This window comes from Fonsecaea monophora (genome assembly GCF_001642475.1).
Source record: "Fonsecaea monophora strain CBS 269.37 chromosome Unknown Scaff40, whole genome shotgun sequence".
Taxonomy (NCBI): Eukaryota; Fungi; Ascomycota; class Eurotiomycetes; order Chaetothyriales; family Herpotrichiellaceae; genus Fonsecaea; species Fonsecaea monophora.
The window spans coordinates 60,879-79,098 of record NW_019173971.1 but is presented as its reverse complement, the minus strand read 5'-3'; the positions used below and the strand labels follow the sequence as shown (position 1 = coordinate 79,098).

At 53.3% G+C, this 18,220-nt stretch overlaps 6 protein-coding genes across 6 annotated transcripts; 4 read left to right on the top strand and 2 right to left on the bottom strand.

Annotated features, from left to right (window-relative positions):
* Window positions 1–2,652: 2,652 nt before the first annotated feature.
* Window positions 2,653–4,594, top strand: AYO21_05998 (hypothetical protein; the record flags this gene model as incomplete). Its single annotated transcript, XM_022655963.1, has 2 exons — window positions 2,653–2,687; window positions 2,752–4,594. The coding sequence occupies 2 exons, from the start codon at window positions 2,653–2,655 to the stop codon at window positions 4,592–4,594; spliced, it is 1,878 nt and encodes a 625-aa protein (XP_022511675.1).
* Window positions 4,595–4,846: 252 nt separating this feature from the next.
* Window positions 4,847–6,047, bottom strand: AYO21_05997 (hypothetical protein; the record flags this gene model as incomplete). Its single annotated transcript, XM_022655962.1, has 3 exons — window positions 4,847–5,686; window positions 5,821–5,830; window positions 5,887–6,047. The coding sequence occupies 3 exons, from the start codon at window positions 6,045–6,047 to the stop codon at window positions 4,847–4,849; spliced, it is 1,011 nt and encodes a 336-aa protein (XP_022511674.1).
* A 747-nt stretch (window positions 6,048–6,794) lies between these two features.
* On the top strand, window positions 6,795–9,868 carry AYO21_05996 (hypothetical protein; the record flags this gene model as incomplete). Its single annotated transcript, XM_022655961.1, has 4 exons — window positions 6,795–6,799; window positions 6,856–6,896; window positions 6,959–7,053; window positions 7,115–9,868. 4 exons carry the CDS (start codon window positions 6,795–6,797, stop codon window positions 9,866–9,868), a joined length of 2,895 nt encoding a protein of 964 aa, XP_022511673.1.
* A 664-nt stretch (window positions 9,869–10,532) lies between these two features.
* Window positions 10,533–12,831, top strand: AYO21_05995 (hypothetical protein; the record flags this gene model as incomplete). The annotated part of the gene is made up of 2 exons (XM_022655960.1): window positions 10,533–10,675; window positions 11,052–12,831. 2 exons carry the CDS (start codon window positions 10,533–10,535, stop codon window positions 12,829–12,831), a joined length of 1,923 nt encoding a protein of 640 aa, XP_022511672.1.
* An 829-nt stretch (window positions 12,832–13,660) lies between these two features.
* AYO21_05994 (hypothetical protein) lies at window positions 13,661–14,650 on the top strand (the record flags this gene model as incomplete). Its single annotated transcript, XM_022655959.1, has 1 exon — window positions 13,661–14,650. One exon carries the CDS (start codon window positions 13,661–13,663, stop codon window positions 14,648–14,650), a length of 990 nt encoding a protein of 329 aa, XP_022511671.1.
* A 1,707-nt stretch (window positions 14,651–16,357) lies between these two features.
* Window positions 16,358–18,093, bottom strand: AYO21_05993 (hypothetical protein; the record flags this gene model as incomplete). The annotated part of the gene is made up of 4 exons (XM_022655958.1): window positions 16,358–16,929; window positions 16,981–17,264; window positions 17,321–17,548; window positions 17,621–18,093. The coding sequence occupies 4 exons, from the start codon at window positions 18,091–18,093 to the stop codon at window positions 16,358–16,360; spliced, it is 1,557 nt and encodes a 518-aa protein (XP_022511670.1).
* Between the last annotated feature and the right edge of the window lie 127 nt (window positions 18,094–18,220).

Below are 18,220 nucleotides of genomic sequence, written 5' to 3'. Positions count from 1 at the left end.
GGCTGCAGCGGGGGGCAAGAACGAGAACAAGAACAAGAACCAGCAGGTGAAAGTAACGAGAGGTATGGAGTGCAGGATTGAAGAAGTAGATAGTAAGGTTCCGGGTGATGAATGAAGAGAGGCAGCAAAAAAGTGTATGCAGTGCTGCAGGGAAGATGCCTGGACCAATGACGATAATGACAACCCGACTCGCATGGGAGATCGCTCAATGGGAGCGAGAAGCAGGTGGATAATGGGATCCAGAAGTTTGCCTTTGGCCTCTTAACCAGGCTTCCCGCTTCTGACAGGATGGTGGAAGTACGAGGGAGCTTCTAACGGCCTTGAATGGATTGACATCCTTACCACTGATGGGGAGTCTAGCTCACGACTGCCAGCCCTAATGCTTTGACCATGCCATGAGCCATGGGGGCCAGGGTCCTCATGTAAATGAAAGGAACATAGCGTCATTGTCGAAGGCGGATTTTGCCAATCTAGACAGGTCAATTTGAGACTGAGCCACATGATGCAGGGCCGGAGAAGAAGCGAAAGAAAGCGAGAGCGAGAGCGGGACGAGAAATCTCGATTACCACGCACACAATCCCGCCTTTGCGACAAAGTGGGTTGAAGTGCGGATGATGACAATGCAGATAGCCGGTCAACGAAAGAACATGTCAGGCATGTCTTAGGTATCGTCGATGAACGCAAAGAAAGCAAAACGATGAATCAAGAACTTTGAAACACACGAACGAGCAAGAAGCGATAGGGATCGACTGACCTTTGCGAAAGGGCCACTAGGGGGGCCCAGCCAAAGCCAACAGGAACAAGGCAGGATGCCTGCGCCATGCCAGGGGCTCAACGGAAGCTGGTGACGGGATTGGATCCAGCCACGAACTCCTGGGCGAGCCACCCCTCACCCTGGCTCGAGATCGTCAGGAACAAGACGACACCATCGGCATGGTCGGATGCCTAAAGAGCGACCAATGTGGAGAGTCGGTGGATAGCCACTGGCACTTCGAAACAGACACAGCGGGCAGGAAAACCAAGGGAAGGGTGGCAGGTCGATGCCGACGAATTGGCAACCGGGCTCTGTGTTCTGTACGTACGAAGATGCTGCCGCCTCCCCCCTACTTCGTATCTTGGGCAGCCATCTTCAAGAAGTCGAAAGGACCGCATTTACAAGACATGATTGGTGCACCTTTGTGACCACAATGCTGGCCTGATGCCTTTTTAATAAGCTGCGCTTGAGGCGTCGGCCGTGAGCACGGGCGCGGCAGATCCCTCGTCGCTAAAAGTTGCCAGGGGTATGTCCTCGAGAGCATTGCGGGTGGCAGGCTAGATGGACTTCATCCATTCAGGTGACACCGAGGGCCGTGCTTGCATGGGCAATTGCTGCTCCACAAACTTGAAACGACTCCAGGTGCATGAGCTGGCAAGACCCAGAGGCAGGCTGGCAAAGCTAGCCGCGTCTGGGTATCGGAGTAGACAAGATTGATTTCTGGTCTGGGGACAGGTACTCGTCATTCAGGAAAGTCCGCCGGCACTTGTTCCTCCATTGTCCTTCTCTTGAGTGTTTTCTCCTCAGTCAACTGCAGCTCACCGCACATGTCTAAGGTCCTTGTTTGTAGGAAATAGTTGGTCTGATACGATATGGGAGACGATCGTGTTTGGGGGCGAGATGAAATATAGGTACTCGTGCTCGTGGCCATAGTTAGTGTCCCCCGGCTAAGGCGCCCCGGAGAATAAGCCTGACTGTGCTCGTGTTCGTGGACTGCTTCTTGGTGTTCAATTTCGAAACGAGATTGATCAAGAGATACGCGGGGTGCCGGTCCGACACGAAGTGTTCCGCTGATAGCAAGATGCCACCCGTCTTGAAACGGAAGATCACAGAGAGAAGATACGCGGAGGCCTGCCGAGGCCGGTAGCATGCCTTGGGTGTTTGATTCGCGCGGTGAACGGGTACATAATAAAGACACGTGAGACAACGGTGACGAGCCAGCGACAATCTTCAAATGGCAGTACGGCGATAACGATGTACAAAGTCCTTGTGTGACAGACAAGCACATATACCTGTACCAAGTAGAATGGATTCGGGATAAGTCTGCTGCTTGGGCTTCCAAGAGTGAGACTGTATCCTTGACTCTACTCGGTACTCACCAGTACCTCAGAGTCGACTTGTACGATGTTCTCGATTATCAAGTGCATACAAAGTCCTCGGTACCTGGAACAGATTCCGCCTCTCGAGTTGAATCTGTCGGGCGCCTGTCAAAGCAAAAGGAGAAAGCGGACCGATGAATGAATGGGGAGTTCACACAAACCTGATTCACCGAGGATTCACACCGCACCCCAAATAGTTCCCACTATGACCCTTCACCGTCGCCTCAGCGGCGCAGGACAAAACATCATAAGAACTGAATTTTGATCGTCGCAGACTACACATCTGCATTGTACCAGCAACTTGGTACATCCACACCATCCTTCAAGATGACACGCCTACGCCTGCGGTGACACACCATTTCCTCTTACTTCCAGTCCTGTTTTCTAGGCTGTCGGGGCCGATCTTTTGTACTGCCAGCTCTACCCCCGCAATTTTTCAACGTTGACGTATTTTTTCCTTATTTCAAGTTGCAATATAGAAACAATACCCATTTGCATTGAAACCGTCCGGCTTCCACCATGGGAAGACAGCCAGCTGTAATCTTTGTTGTCCGGTACGATCACCTTCCATATATGCTCTTCTGCTTTCAAGTACTCCTACTAACGCGGTTTCCATAGTCATGGAGCCCGTCTAGACCAGGCAGATAGGAACTGGGCTGCCACAGCCTCAGCACCATATGACCCTCCTCTATCCTACGGCGGTTGGATCCAGTGCCAGTCTCTCGGCTTGAGGATCAACAACGAACTGCATAATCTCGAAAAGCAATCGAAACCTCAAAGTGATGGCAAAGAAGACGGAGCAAACGAAACCCAACCTCGCAAGAGACGGAAGATCATTATCCATAGTTCGCCATATCTGCGATGTGTCCAGTCTTCTATTGCGATTGCCGCGGGCATGCAACATCCTCAAAACCACTCTCGACCACGCATGAAGTCGCGTCAAATCTCTACTCGCTCTAGTCTCTCGCCCATGGATGAGGTGGTGCAGGCTGCGGCCCCGGACTCGGGGGATGGTGATCAAGCATTTTTCGACCGCGCCGCTAGCAAAGACAAAGGGCAGACAAACCGTCTTGGATACAATACCTGCAAGCTGCGCATTGATGCATTCCTGGGGGAATGGCAAACCGCCAGCTACTTCGACGAGGGCTCTGCTCCTCCACCCTCTGCGGTTCTCGTTTCGCAGGCCAAAATGACATTACAAATCCCACAAGAGGAGATTAAAGGTGCCGATCTCTCAGGCTCCCCAGCCTTCAATATGCCACCGATCGACACGGAAGAGGGAGAACCTGATGCCATATCTGTGCCGGTCCATGAAAAGACTGGCCTGCGGGCTATGGCAGCGGTTGGCCATTTACTCCCAAAACGGCCACGCAACATCTCATTTGGGACCGAGTTGGCAAACGGTGCTCGAATCTTAAACAGGGCTCTCCAGGCGAGTATGGGTTATGGCCCTCCCATACCGAATTATGCAATTGGGCCCTCGGACAAAATTCCGCCGGGATTTGTGGCTCATGCGCGGGATTCGTGTGTCGAAATTGACGGTCAGTGGGACAGCCAGAGTGAGCCACTTGACTGGGGTGACGGTGGGCCTTTTGATGAGGACTGGGGCAAAATGCACCGGCGGTTCCGCAATGGTCTGCAGAAAATGATCGCATTCTACGAGAACCAAGCTGGCTCAGAAGCAGGGAATAGTGATGATCAGGATGACGACGAAGATCTCGTGATCATCCTGGTCACCCATCAGGCTGGCTGCAATGCTCTGATCAGATTGCTAACAGCTGCACCAGCATTGCGGGATGTGGGCCTGTCTTCCTTGTCTATGGCTGTGAGGAAAGAGACCCAGCAGGCACCCCCAGAACCGTCATCGCCGACTCGTCGAAGGGGCTCTCTCGATCTGACCATATCGGAGGACTACGACATGAAAATCATAGCCTCTACCGAACATCTCCGCGGCGCATCAAACCCATTGGGGTTGAACTCGCCTCGACTTGGAAAGTCGCCAGCATTTGCCAGTCGTCGGGCGGTGGGAGCCGATTCTCCAGAAGGATTCAGTCTGGGGGAGTCAATGGCGCCGCGCGGCTCTGTATCGATGATGCCTGCTAGAAGCATCAGTCAACGATCCCATGCTGCAGACACGATGGACTCCTCTGAACCTCCTACAGGTCTCTGGCGACGCGGAAGTCGGTATTCCCGCGATGAAACTGCAGAGTCGTCGAGTGATGCCTACGCAACACCCAATTCGCTGAGTGTTGGTCGTTCAGAAAGTATACAGGAGGAGTTCCCGCTCTGGAACGGCAGCGGAACGAACAGTGAAGCGAGAGGCGATACCGAGAAAACGGACTCCTCCCTCTTCCCTGTTCGTAGTGCGAGTCAGGCGGGACTCTGGGGTGGTGAATCTTCGATCAGGAGAGAGAGAAGCCCTGGGAAGAGGCGGTGGACCGCAGTTGAGAGATCCCCCTGAAAATGGCAGCTCACGAAGCATGAGTGGGATAAGACGTAGTAGACTCTTGGGCCGGCCTTCCTGGAATATCCGCGAACCAGATAATGTAATATGATAATGACACGTCGCTCGCTCAAGACAACGACGAGGAACTTGTTTTGGAATGTGATCATGACGCGTTTTACCCTTGTTTGACTCAAGACAGTTGTCAGCCTTACCTACTCTGCAATATCCTCCCGGACAGTGCGATCCACGGTTGATCCACCACCGTGATCATGTCACTTTTTTGACAAATGCCGACATCTTCTCTGCGACGATCTCGAAGGCCTCCTCGGGCAAATAGTGACCATAGCCATCTCCCACGCCGTACCCTTCGTAATCGACTCCATCTGCGATCCAGCCTTTCCATGTGCTTTCGACGTCAATGCGTGCCCCTAGCTTCGCTTTACTGAACATGACGAGCAATGGCACGCCGACTTTCCTTCCTGCCTTCTGGTCCTCGTCTTGCTCCGTCGCCTCAGGAGCCGCACCCGCCGCGTAGTCGAGAGAGGAGTAGTAGATGACATCCTTGTCACTGAACAGACCAGCGTACACGTCGAGGGCGTCGTGAGACGAGATTCTGTCCAGCGCTTTCGGGTTGGGGCCGGAGATGCGTGTGTGCGCTTCCCTTGCCCATCTGCCGCCGCCGTACGCAGAGATCATCTCTGTCGCCAGGTCGGCGTTGGCCAGGAGTGGCCAGTGAAAGTATCCCTGGCATATGGCCGGGTCAGAGAAGGCGGTCCACTGTTCCTTGGTCGGAATTATATCGAGCAGGATCGTGCCGGGGACCGTCAGATTCAAGTCCTTGTACAGCGCAGGTGAGGATTGGTTCGGGTGGGAAAAGTCGACTGAAAGACGGTGACTGATGCGTGCACCGCGATCGTGACCGCCTAGAATGACGCGTCTTGGAGAAGATGCCGTTCTGGTCTTGAAGACGTCTGCGAGGGCCTCCAGCAAGGCGGTGCCTACAGCGCGCTTCGTATTCGATGCCGGATCCCGGATGGGCGTCGAAGTGCCATAGCCTGGAAGTTCGGGAACGAACAAAGAGAACTTCCCTTGAAGGAGAGGGACGACCTGTTGAATTGGTATTTGTTAGCCTGTTAAAGCGAGGGTGGTGTTGCACTATGAGGGTAACACCCTGCCTGCTAAAGGAAGACTGCATATTGCACGCATGTCTGCAAGGCTGGGACAAGTGGGGGAAAACTGACATGACGCCATCTAGTTTACAACCAGGTCAGCCTGGACTAATAGTCATGGTTGGGAGGATCTCTCACTCATAAGCAGATTGAGGATAACCATGGATTAGAGTCAGTATAGGAGAGTCGGGACCCAGGTCGGAGGTATAACTATGGACCTCTGAGCCCGAAGATGTCTTGGTGACATTGTGGGTGAATTTGAGCGAGGAGTAAAGCGACTGTGTCTTTGCTGTGGCCATGAGGATCTGACTGTCCGTAATCAAATGAAACAGGATCTGGAAGGGAGATAGAAACTCAAAGTCTAATCTCCTCCTGCTTGGAGACTTCTTATATGTATCTCACCTTGTCCGCTGGGATGACTTGATCCGAGCAGATTCTGTATTATTCCTGCTATATAACAATTACTAAACTCGATTGCTCGGTACTTAACAAGGCAACGCACAAGCAAGGTGGAGGATTAACTCGGGAAAATGACCTACAAGCATTCTCGTGCACCTCAACAGGGGAGCACGGGAGCCAGTCACGTCAGTTCAGAGGGTCGACAGGGGGGGGGGGGGGAGAGTAGGCGCACTAGCCGCCGCATCGGGGGTCAAGGATCGTAACTCTAAGGGGGCGCGCGTCAACGAGGCAAAGCCGAGAAACAGGGAGAAAACAGGGTGTCGCTGCAGGCACGCCTGGCACTTTGCATCTGCACCGCGCGTGTATGCCTGACACCTCGACGACTCCCAAAACGGAGACCTCGAAAAAGTATCCTAGGATCACTCGGGAGTCAACGCTGGACTTTGACTGCGCTTCCCATTCCAATCTTCACCATTGTCCCCTTTGACCCCAGGTTTCCCAATCGCGTCTGGTCCGCCAACATTGAAACTCCCGCGATCCTGAATTTGCCCTGTTTACCAACCTTGACCCGCGCAGTCGGGCCAGCATTTCGCAGAACTGATGCTTTCCGCCTGGCCAGATTGACAACGTCGAGTCCTGACTAAAACATGGCGTATGCTCTGGCAACCCTTCCCTCCTTATGATATCGGCACTGACCACGGATTTTAGTTCTGGCGCAGGGAGCAGCGGAGGCGGGAACAACATCAAAGGTTCGATAGAGATCCCCTCGGGCCAGTGTTCTGTCCAGTCCCTTGCTAACTGCCTCTACCAGTTGTTGCCCGTTTCCGTCCTCAGAACAAGGTCGAGCTCGCAAATGGCGGCCAACCGGTCGTCCAGTTTATGGGCGAAGACACGGTCCAGCTTCAGGTAGACTGCTGCCCATTGATCTTGACCGCATCGCATAACAGCCCAACTCACATACTTGCAGTCCTCCGAAACCAACGCCCCCTTTACCTTCGACCGAGTCTTTGACATGTCCTCACAACAAGCCGATATATTCGATTTCTCCATAAGGTCAACGGTTGAAGATGTGATGAATGGTTACAATGGCACCGTCTTCGCCTACGGTCAAACAGGTGCTGGAAAGTCTTATACAATGATGGGAGATATGGACGATGCGGACAAGAAGGGTATAATTCCTCGCATTACCGAACAGATATTCGATTCCATCCTCGTTCACGGCTCGGCGCAAATCGAATACACCGTGGGCATCTCCTACCTGGAAATTTATATGGAACGTATACGAGACTTGCTGAACCCTGTCATGGACAATCTTCCCATAAACGAAGGACCAAGGGGCCCGTATGTGAAAGGACTGCGTGAAATCTATGTCAACACGGTGGAGGAAGTCTATACAGCTATGCATCTGGGGCAGAGATCACGAGTCACCGCATCTACCAACATGAATCTGGAGTCGTCACGCTCGCACTCGATATTCTTGGTCACCATCAATCAAAAAGATGTCAACACCGGGTCGCAAAAGAGTGGAATGCTATATCTTGTGGACTTGGCAGGTTCAGAAAAGGTCGGCAAGACGGGTGCGAGTGGACAAACATTGGAAGAGGCGAAGAAAATCAACAAGAGTTTGAGCGCGCTGGGAATGGTCATCAATGCTCTGACTGACGGCAAATCAACACACGTCCCCTACCGAGACTCCAAATTGACCAGGATCCTGCAAGAAAGTTTGGGTGGTAACTCAAGGACAACCCTGATTATAAACTGTTCCCCCAGCAGCTACAACGATGCCGAGACTGTCAGCACTCTGCGATTTGGTATGAGAGCAAAGACGATCAAGAACAAGGCCAAGATCAACGCCGAGTTGAGTCCGGCGGAGCTCAAGCGCCAGCTCAAACTCGCTCAGAACCAGACCATGACGTTTGAAAAGTATATTGCCTCGTTGGATTCCGAGTTGCAGCAATGGCGAAAAGGCGAGACTGTCCCCAAAGAAAAGTGGGTGCCTCCATTGGGTGGCTCAGGACAGAAACCAGAAGCCAAAGCAAGACCAGACACACCCTCGAGGGCACCTTCAGAACTTCTCCGGTCAGACACCCCCAGTCGACCCGATTCTCGGGCTGGCGAAAGATCAAGTACACCCAGTATTATACTCGAGAAAGATGAGCGAGAGGAATTTCTACGACGAGAGAATGAACTTCAAGATCAGCTTACTGAGAAGGAAACACAGGTCGCTAATGCAGAGCGAAGCCTTCAAGAGGCTCGAGAGGAGCTCAAATCATACAAGGAAGGCGCTATGCGGACAGCCAAAGAAAACGAGAGCATGGCAGATAAACTGAACAAGACACAACTGGAGCTGCAGAAGCTGTCATACCAGAGCAAGGAAGACGCAATCACCATGGAGGGCTTGAAAGACGCGAACTCGGAATTGGAGGCGGAGCTGATTTCAGTCAAACAGCAGTTGCTAGACCTCAAGATGAGCGCCAAAGAGACCACAGCGGCTTTGGACGAAAAGGACCGCAAGAAGAAAGAGAAGATGGCCAAGATGATGGCGGGCTTTGACCTCGGTGATAGCGCGTTCTCCGATAATGAGAATCGTATGCGAGAGATGCTCGATCAAGTGGACGCCTTGCATGCCGCCAGTCTCAGTGGCGAAGCTGTACCGAGCCATCATCTGGAAGATCTGCGCTCGAAATTGTTGGAATCACAGACGCTAGTCCGACAAGCAGAGAAATCCCTCAACGACCGTGCCGAGGACGAGCACGAGGACCGAACACTTGGACTGGAAGAGAAACTAGCGGCGGTGCAACAGGATTATGAAGATTTGTTGACTCGAAATCTTGGCCCAGAAGATGTGGAGGATGTCAAAGGACGGCTCGAGCAATTGTTCTCAGACCGCCAGGAAACGCAGAGCGAGCTGGTCCATGACTTACGAGATCAACTTACCCACAAGTCCCAAGAAGTCGAACGGTTACAGAAGACCATTACAGATCTCCAGTCAAGGGGTGCTGCCAATGGAGCTGGTGCGGCCAACGGCGGCACGAGCAAGACGTTGCAACAACAAATCGCCGACTTCGAATCGATGAAGAAGAACCTGATGCGGGATCTGCAGAACCGGTGCGAGCGGGTGGTGGAGTTGGAGATTTCACTCGACGAGACGCGGGAGCAATACAACAACGTGCTCCGCTCGAGCAACAACCGCCAACAGCAGAAGAAGATGGCATTCTTAGAGCGCAACCTGGAGCAACTTACGGTGGTACAAAGACAGCTTGTCGACCAGAATACGAGCCTGAAGAAGGAGGTCGCGATTGCGGAGCGCAAGTTGATTGCCCGGAATGAACGGATACTGAGTCTAGAGAGTCTGCTGGCCGACAGTCAAGACAAATTGACAGCAGCGAACCACAGGTATGGCGCCGTCATTGTACTTTCACAAGACTCGGAACTAACAGGGGTTCACAGGTTTGAAGCACAACTTGCTGCAGTCAAGGAGCGTCTGGAAGCAGCAAAGGTATCCTCGAGAAACATGGCAACTGCTGGGCCTGGAGCGACCGGTGGGTTCAACAGCCTGATGAACGCTGGTGCACGGATAGCCAAACCTCTTCGCGGCGGCGGCGGAGCAGCATCGAATCTTGATGGAGCCAATGGTGCGCCCAGCTTACCCATTATCTCGAATCTGAGCGGATCAGAAGGAAACAAGCGGAGCAGTTGGTTTTTCAACACAAACCGGTGAAAACAGAGGAGAAACAGTGTCCTTTTGACCGCTTTTGCTGGATGATAGCGCTGATCTGGTTGAGTTTGGGGTGCATTGAGGGTGCATAGAAGGTGCTACAGAGACTGCAATCGGCATGGGGAGTGGACGTTTGATATGCTGGGCTGACTGACGGGCTACATTTGGTATGCGGAGGTTTTATGCATCATGAGCGACGGCGACCTTTTTGATGAGGGCTTTTGGCTGACTTTTGATGGGATACATGACCTGAAAGATGGCCCTTTTCCTATCAACCCGGTTTTGTACATCTGTGTGAAGAAACTAGATAAATTGCCAGAATAGCAGAACTCGGAACTGAGTGTACCATCTACTGGTTTGGGACGAGAATGTGCCGTGTAGCAGGTTGGGTGTTTTAGGTGGTGGTGTTGAAGTGCGCTGACCAGGTAAAGTATATTTACCCACAGCTGGGGAATACCGAATAATGCTAAGCATAACTCCTAGACCTAAGGTCTTTCTCACCAAATGCCATAACGCCGAAGATGTACTTGTATGCGCGCACTGGTATCACTCCATCAGGCAGTCCATCAGTGGAGCCCCGCAGGGATTAGACCGTAGAACCTTTGCTAGAATCCTTTCTCAGTGCTACAATATACACACAAACCCTGCCACTCGCCCATTCTCCAACATGGATGATACTCTCAATCTGGCGTGTCTGGCAATCCTGGCCATCAGCACTACCCACTCACTGCCAGGCAGAAGCAATACTGTCAACCTCCTCCCCGGCACCATGGCCCCACGAACAGCAAACCTCGACTCGACTCGGCACTCGTGAGAGATCGTCACACCCTCCAGACCAGGCACCAGGCCATGGTATGACAGGCAGGGCTACACCATAATCTCACACAATGACCTCTGAGTGCCTCCCTGCATTTTCCCTGCGGCCTGATTTGTGGAGATCGGCTTTCGGGTCTGAATAATATCCCCAGAACAATGCCGCTATTCGGGGTCAATTGCACAGCCTTGCGACGATCAACGGAACCGGGGGGCAAAGACATATAGGATGCGCATGAGCACGTTTCTCGACATAAGAAATGGCATCACAGGCCTCTTGAGACTCGAATACTTCGTTCAGAATCTGCGGTTTATCATCAGGGATGTTGAGCTGTACAAGGCTATTTGTGCTGTGTGCTCTGCTGCTGCACAGCATCGCAAGCGCCGCTCCAGGCAGCAGCCACCTCAGGGTGTTTGAGCAAGTCGCTGGCATTCCTGAAGGCTGGTACCAAGGGCCGCGAGCACCAGCGCTCTCACGTCTCAAACTCCACATCGCGATTCGCGAGGATGACAAGCACACTTTCCTCCAAGACCAGTTGCTGAGGATCTCCGATCCCGACAACGAGCTGTACGGCCAACATTACGAGGCCCACGAGCTCGACGCACTCTTACGTCCCGAGCCAGCAATTTCTAACGCTGTGCTTGACTGGCTTGAGGAACATGGAATTTCGGCAGTGGACGTGCAAGACAAGGGGGATTGGATCAACGTCAACACCACCGTCATGCAGGCAGAGAGTCTCCTTGACACTACCTTCTTCTTGTTCTACCACGCAGGAGACAAAAGCTGGCGGATTCGCACCCTCGAATACTCCGTCCCTGACAGGCTTCATGCTCACATCCAAACGATCCAGCCGACAACCCATTTCGCCCGTTCGCGGGCAGCCCAACAACCCGGTCCTCCGGCGAGCTCGATCCCCGTCTACGGATCACCAACCAAACTGAATGCGACGTATTGCAACACGACCACCTCACCCGACTGTATCCGTGCGCTGTATGGTATAGGCAACTTCCGTGCCAACGCCAGCTCCGGCTCGCGATTGGGGATTCCCGCATTTGCGAGCCAAAACGTGCTCCGATCCGATCTGGCCCTGTTCGTGGACAAATGGGCACCGTACGCGCGAGGCGCAAACTTTTCCATCACATCCGTGAATGGCGGCGTCAACAACCAATCCACCGACGCGGACTGGGCCTCAGAAGCCAACATGGATGTCCAGTACGGTCTGACGCTCTCGTATCCGACGCCGGTGGACTTTTACAAGGTCGGCGGCAGGGGCCCGTGGATTCCCGACCTGCAATTGCCAGACAAACCAGGCGTGCTGAACGAGCAGGAGCCGTTCTTGGAGTATCTGCAGTACATGGTCAATCTAACCAACGACAAACTACCGCAGGTGATCAGCATCTCGTACGGGGAAGACGAGCAGACCCACCCCGTGTCCTATATGCTCAGTGTGTGCCAGTTGTTCGCCAAGCTGGGCGCTCGCGGTGTGAGCGTCATCACCTCCAGCGGTGACGGCGGTCCAGGGGATGGCTGCATGACCAACGACGGGCGCAACCGGACGAGGTTTATGCCACAGTTCCCCGCCAGCTGCCCGTGGGTCACGAGCGTGGGCGGTACGGGCCAAGTGCAGCCAGAGATCGCTGAGCGAATGTCTGGTGGGGGCTTCAGCGACGTGTTCGCCCGGCCGGACTACCAGCGCGAGCACGTCGAGACGTATCTGAACAGCACCGCCGTCAAGAACAAGTTTCAGGGCCTGTACAATCGGACTGGGAGGGCCATCCCGGACGTGGCTGCGCAGGCATGGACGACGTTCCCCATCTTCCATCTCGGCCGGGAGCAATTGAGCGGGGGCACGAGTGCCGCCACGCCTACCTGGGCCGCCATCATCGCCAACATCAACTCGGCCCGACTGTCCCGGGGCCAGAAGCCGCTGGGCTTTTTGAACCCCTGGCTCTACACCAAGGCCTACACCAACAAGGCGGTCACGGACATCACGGAAGGGTCGTCAAGCGGATGTGAAAACGTGACGAACTCGGGTGACGATGCGCCAGGGGTTCCTGGCGCTGGGTGGCAGGCGGTCAAGGGCTGGGATGCTGCCACGGGGCTGGGCACGCCGGACTTTCCAAAGCTGCTCGATTTGGCCGTGGGGAAATAATCATGATGGCAGATAGCTATCGGGGCGATGCAGTACTCTCCGTAGACGAGGGAGAAGAGATGAGCATTAGCCATAGTATGGTGATTCACTGCAAAAGCGGCGCAGGCAGCACCAATATTGTTAGTAGAAGCTCAATACGCGCAGAATGCCGCTTTTGGCGGTGTCGTGCTTCTACAGGCGGGAAGCTTTCCAGAAGAAGTTAGCTTGGTGCGCAACTGCTACGTCACCACAAAAGCAGCACATCCTCTGCTTAGAGTTTCTCTAAGTGCAGCCTTTGTCAGCTTTTCAATCAACTCAACACACCATCTCCCCGGACATCCTCCCCAATCACGCTGTAATGCATAATGGTGTCAATCCCCCTTGTCTGGCGAGCGACAGCCTTACTTGCTGATGGAGCATTTTCTTAATCCAGCAACTCAGGGTTTCCCCTCGCGTCCTGGGCTGGTCCTCACCCAGCTCGACGAACCTATCACTGGGTTAGATGCTGGTCGCTGCATTTGCATTCGCTGCCGTTGTGATGCGCTTGTTACGAAATGGGCAACGTCTCATCCTTGCACATCCATCGATGTTTACATTTCATGACTCCAGGGCTTGTACTGTGCCGCGCAGTATGTTAATGGGGGTGTTGGTAGGATACGCCCTGGTGAGCACGAACAAAAGGTATAAATGCGTGAGTGAGCACCCCTTTGGCAGGATGGAAGACCACGCAGTCAACTACCGGATCACCTATCTAGTGGAAAATTAAATCGAGTCTCAACATCAAATCACTGTCTCTAGCATAACCAAAACTTGTACAGTTTAGCTGGTCGAGCACACTCTACTCACAGCCATGTCTGACACCGAAACCATGCAAGCCATCGTCATCACCGCCTTTGGAGGTCCAGAAGTCCTTCACCACAAAACCGTTCCCAAACCCGCTCCTACTCCAGGCGAAGTGCTCGTCCACGTGAAAGCATTCGGCCTGAACCACGCCGAAATGCACATGCGCAAGGGCGAATGGGACGAATGGAACCCCATCTCCGGCCTCGAATGCGTGGGCATTGTAGAGGCCGACCCTTTGGGCAAGTTTCAGAAAGGCGACACGGTGGTCGGAGTGATGGGTGGCATGGGTCGGAATCGACCAGGTGGATATGGCGAGTTCGTCAACGTCCCCGTCGCGAACGTGGTCAAGATCAAGACCAACCTCTCTTGGGAGCAACTGGCCGCGTTGCCCGAGGTGTATTCCACGGCGTATTCGTGCCTCTTCACCATCCTCGACCTGCGCAGGGGCGAGAGGGTCCTGATCCGCGGCGCCACAAGCACCATCGGTCAAGCGGCAGTTCACCTCGCGGTGAATGCGGGGGCTAAAGTGACAGCAACCACGAGACGACAGGAGCGGTTCGACATGTTGACGAGGATGGGCGTGGAAGACGCGGTCCTCGAGGAAAACCCGCTCAGCCAGCGCTTCCTCCCAGACCACAAATTCGACAAGACGCTCAACCTGATTGGCAACGTCGCCCTGCTCGACTCCCTCCGCCTCACCCGCGCTGGGGGCCGGATGCTCCAGGCCGGATGGCTGGGTGGGCTCGCGCCCGTCAAGGATTTTAACCCGATGATCGAGATGGAGCCGGGCGTGCACTTTAGCCTATTCCACAGCAAAGTGCTAGGCACGGAAGATTTTCCCATGGAGAAGATTCCCCTGCAAGAGATTGCGGACAAAATCGAGAGGGGGGAGTGGGACGCACGGCCGACACATGTGTTTGAATACCAGGATATACAGAAGGCGCATGCATTGATGGACAGTCATGACGCGGGCGGCAAGATTGTGGTTAAGCATTGAACTACATTGAGATTGAGACTGTTATCAGGAATGACGTTGAGGATTACGAGATGATGTCCCTGCCCGGAAAAAAAAAACATGGATGTCTGCCGTGGATAATGAGTCATCTTTGATAGAATGAATCCATTAACTGGAGATACATTCAACAGATAAGTTCGAAGCAGATCGGCGAGTCGCCTTCCTCGTCAGAGATAGAATGAGTCGAGTTCCACAACAAAGAGTCAAGACTGACCAGCCCAACGTCCTGTACATGGGACAACATGACTATTACTGGAAGGGTTGTGTTAGTATACTTTACCAAGATAGATAGATCCTTTTAAGAAGTAGAGCCTCGTAGTCATAGAATATATATATATATATATATATATTATATACCCCGAGGCCGGTCAACTTCTCATGGAGCTAAAGCTGTGTTGGTGGCGCACGTTTGTCTAACTTTCAGTAAAGAACGCATTTGATCTGTCTTGCTAAGTGGAGAGCAGTTTGTTCGAGCCTCATTATCAGCGACAGCAACCTATCAGCTCCCCGACATCACCAGACTGCACCAGCCAGCTTCCATAACTGAATATGACCCCCCAGCTGATCCTTGGCCAATCAACGCTGTCCTCTCTTCACGATCAAATTCCTAGATAATCATCCTCCGCCTCAAGGCTGACAGAGATTCTTTGTTGGGCAACCTTCCTCGGACCACGTACATGCCAAGCTCACCCGTGGCAGCAAGCCGCCATGATCGCTGCTCTCCGGGTCCCATCTCGCTGTGCCCAATCATTCCGCACATTTCATCGAGATCCCGAACTCTCTAGAGGGAACGAGCGAGGTCTTCTCGAGCCAAAGAAGCGTTGAAAAAGTAAATCCCGGCTGCCTAGAATGCAAGACGCGGCGGCGAGTGAAATGTGACGAGGACTATCCCATATACCACCGGTGTCAGCTGCGAGGCTCTGTGTGTCGGGCGACACCTCGTCTGAAACAATGGCAAGTAGAGATGCCAGGGCTTAGCTACGGGCCGTATGATAAACCCCCTATGTGGTCTTTCGAATATCAATCAGCTCCTACTCCAGCTTGGGGTGGAGAAAAGTTGCCAGATGGTGGTCGTTGATCCGAAACGATACTCCACTCTCCCTTTCCCGTCGTCGAACATCTTGTGAGATGTCCTTCTCTGGTCCATGCCATCCAGAGCGTCAGCGCCAGGTTCGAGGCCTTTTTTCGACACTCCCAATCTCACCCTTTGTCTGGAGCAACGCCAACGCGCCTTAGTCTTGCTCCAAGATGAGCTGAAAGGTGCCTGTCGACAGTCCTCGTTCGACCTTCCTCACGACTTTCATGCTTGGCATGACCACTCGCCTGGATCGAAAGAGACTGCTCTGTTTTCGGCCTCGGTGCTTTCGCGGTGCTCGTGCCATCATTGACCAGTGTAGAACATTCTATCGACGCCGATGATGAATGCGCGATACGCTATGTGGATCCCTTACCCCCTCGGGCACAAGTCGTGCTGGTGCTCGCGAGACTTTATTGTACGCTGCGAGAATGCTGATCCGAACGTGGTGAATGGCTCCTTTGGATTGAATTGGCCTGCTTTTATTATAGCCTGCGCTCAATCGGTCCGATACTTACATTTTAAGTCTGCAAAGATCGAACCAGTGTGTGGACTATCCTCGTCATCATCGGATAAGGATTGGTCGACGTCTAGCATGCTCTCGCGTGCTGCTTTTAGGGCGTTAGCCCGTACGTCAAATCCTCCAACTGAGTCCAAAACTCTAGACCTTCATACTGTGCCGCATGAAGCACGGTTGCTGGCTGCTCCAATACCGAATCTGAATGAGCGACGCTCGGATTTAGCTTGGACAGATACCAGCGCTCGATATCTCGATATGCTTCGGAATACTGAGAGAAAATGGGCCGGCCGTGGAGGAGAGTGCTACATCGAGGACTCCTGAGGCCACTGGCTGTCTCAAAGAGTTTGTTCAGCTGTTGCAGAGCACCCGGGAGGTCATAGGTCGTTCGCGCGGTCTCCACGTCCCAGGCATAATCTTCCACGCAGAGCAGTCTCAAGGCCTTGATGATGGCTAACGCGAGTTGAAGGATGGGCACGCACGTCAGGAAGGGAAACGATTCGACTGGGACCAAACAGAACCCGTCGCAGAGCACTTTCGCGCTCTCCAAGCAGTCCCACATCATACGACGTCTCAGGTGTGTAGGTCCAAGCTTTCCGTCCTTGTCGCCAGACTTACAGGACTCGTACAAACGGATGCGTACAGCAGCACTAAGCATTTGCAAGAGATCTAGATAGAGATGTCAGCGTTTGTCCCGCGTGATCGTGGTGGCAGACGTACGATTCCACTTGAGAGAGTCTGGTAACTGCTGCATTAATACATCCAACTCATTTCGAATAGAAGCGACGGCAATAGAGTCGACATCCTGAAAAGGCCTGTCATTGGTGACCTCGATCATGTCCCTAAAAGTATCATGCACCTTAACCGCAATCCGCTGCATGCGCACAAGGTTCACCAATAATGAGTCCGTAGGATATTCTTGCTCCCGCATGATCTGAGTGCAGAAATTGTCGAAGTGAGGAGCATATTCGAGTCTACTCCGCTTGCCGAGAAGGCTGAACAGGCTAAAGCGGACGTGATGAGCATTGTGCAGAACGGGACATAGAGGCTGGAGACTCACGTGGATGACATATAATACACCCCGAGGGCCGCCCGATGACTGTCGCCGGTTTGCCTAGGTTGGGGCGGAAGATCGTTTCTCAGCTGAGCCGCCTCCTCAACAATCGACCCTAGGGTGGAATTCGCAGTAAGACTTTGGGGCTTGTTCAGCCCAAGATCCTCCACCAAACCCACGGCCAATTGCAGAAGGCTTGTATCCTTGGCGGCCGCATAGAAATAGATATCCTTCCTAGTAACGCAATCTGTCAATTTCTGGCAACGGAAGACATGAAAATTTTCTAAGCGGGATTGGGATCCGTACCAGGCGAGAAACACTAGAATAGCTTGGACAACATCCAAGCTCTTGTTCATCAGGACGACAGTCTGATGCGCGACATTTTGCCGGAACCAGCTCTCAAATGCAGCGGAAGCGTCCGGCCCCGGAGGCCGACAAACCCACAAAATGGTCTTCAGCAGGAACGGCTTGTCCTTGAACATCTCGTAGGCGTCGTGAGAAGGTAGAGGGACGAACGGGAACTGAGGGACCATGGCTATCATGTATTCTTGGAGGACCTGATTCGCCTCGGAGAACGAAAATTGAAAGCCCGAGACTATTGACACCGAGCCAGATCGTGCTGGAAGTGATATGTCAGGGGGCTGCATCGAAGGAACTGGAATTTGATCTTGGAACAACGCTTGCGTTGTCGCTGGTGGAAGGCCACCGGTGAAAAAGGTTGTCTGTGCATTTGCTCGGTCGGCTTGAACTGCGCATTCTCGGTCTCGACTCAATAACATCATAATATTGTCCAACTTTTGTTCAATGACTTTTGCATGACTGTGCATGTGTATTGTCAGTCCTTATTCCACGGCGTAAGGACAGCCACAGCCCCTTCGCCAGATGACTTACGTCGCCTTGCCCCGC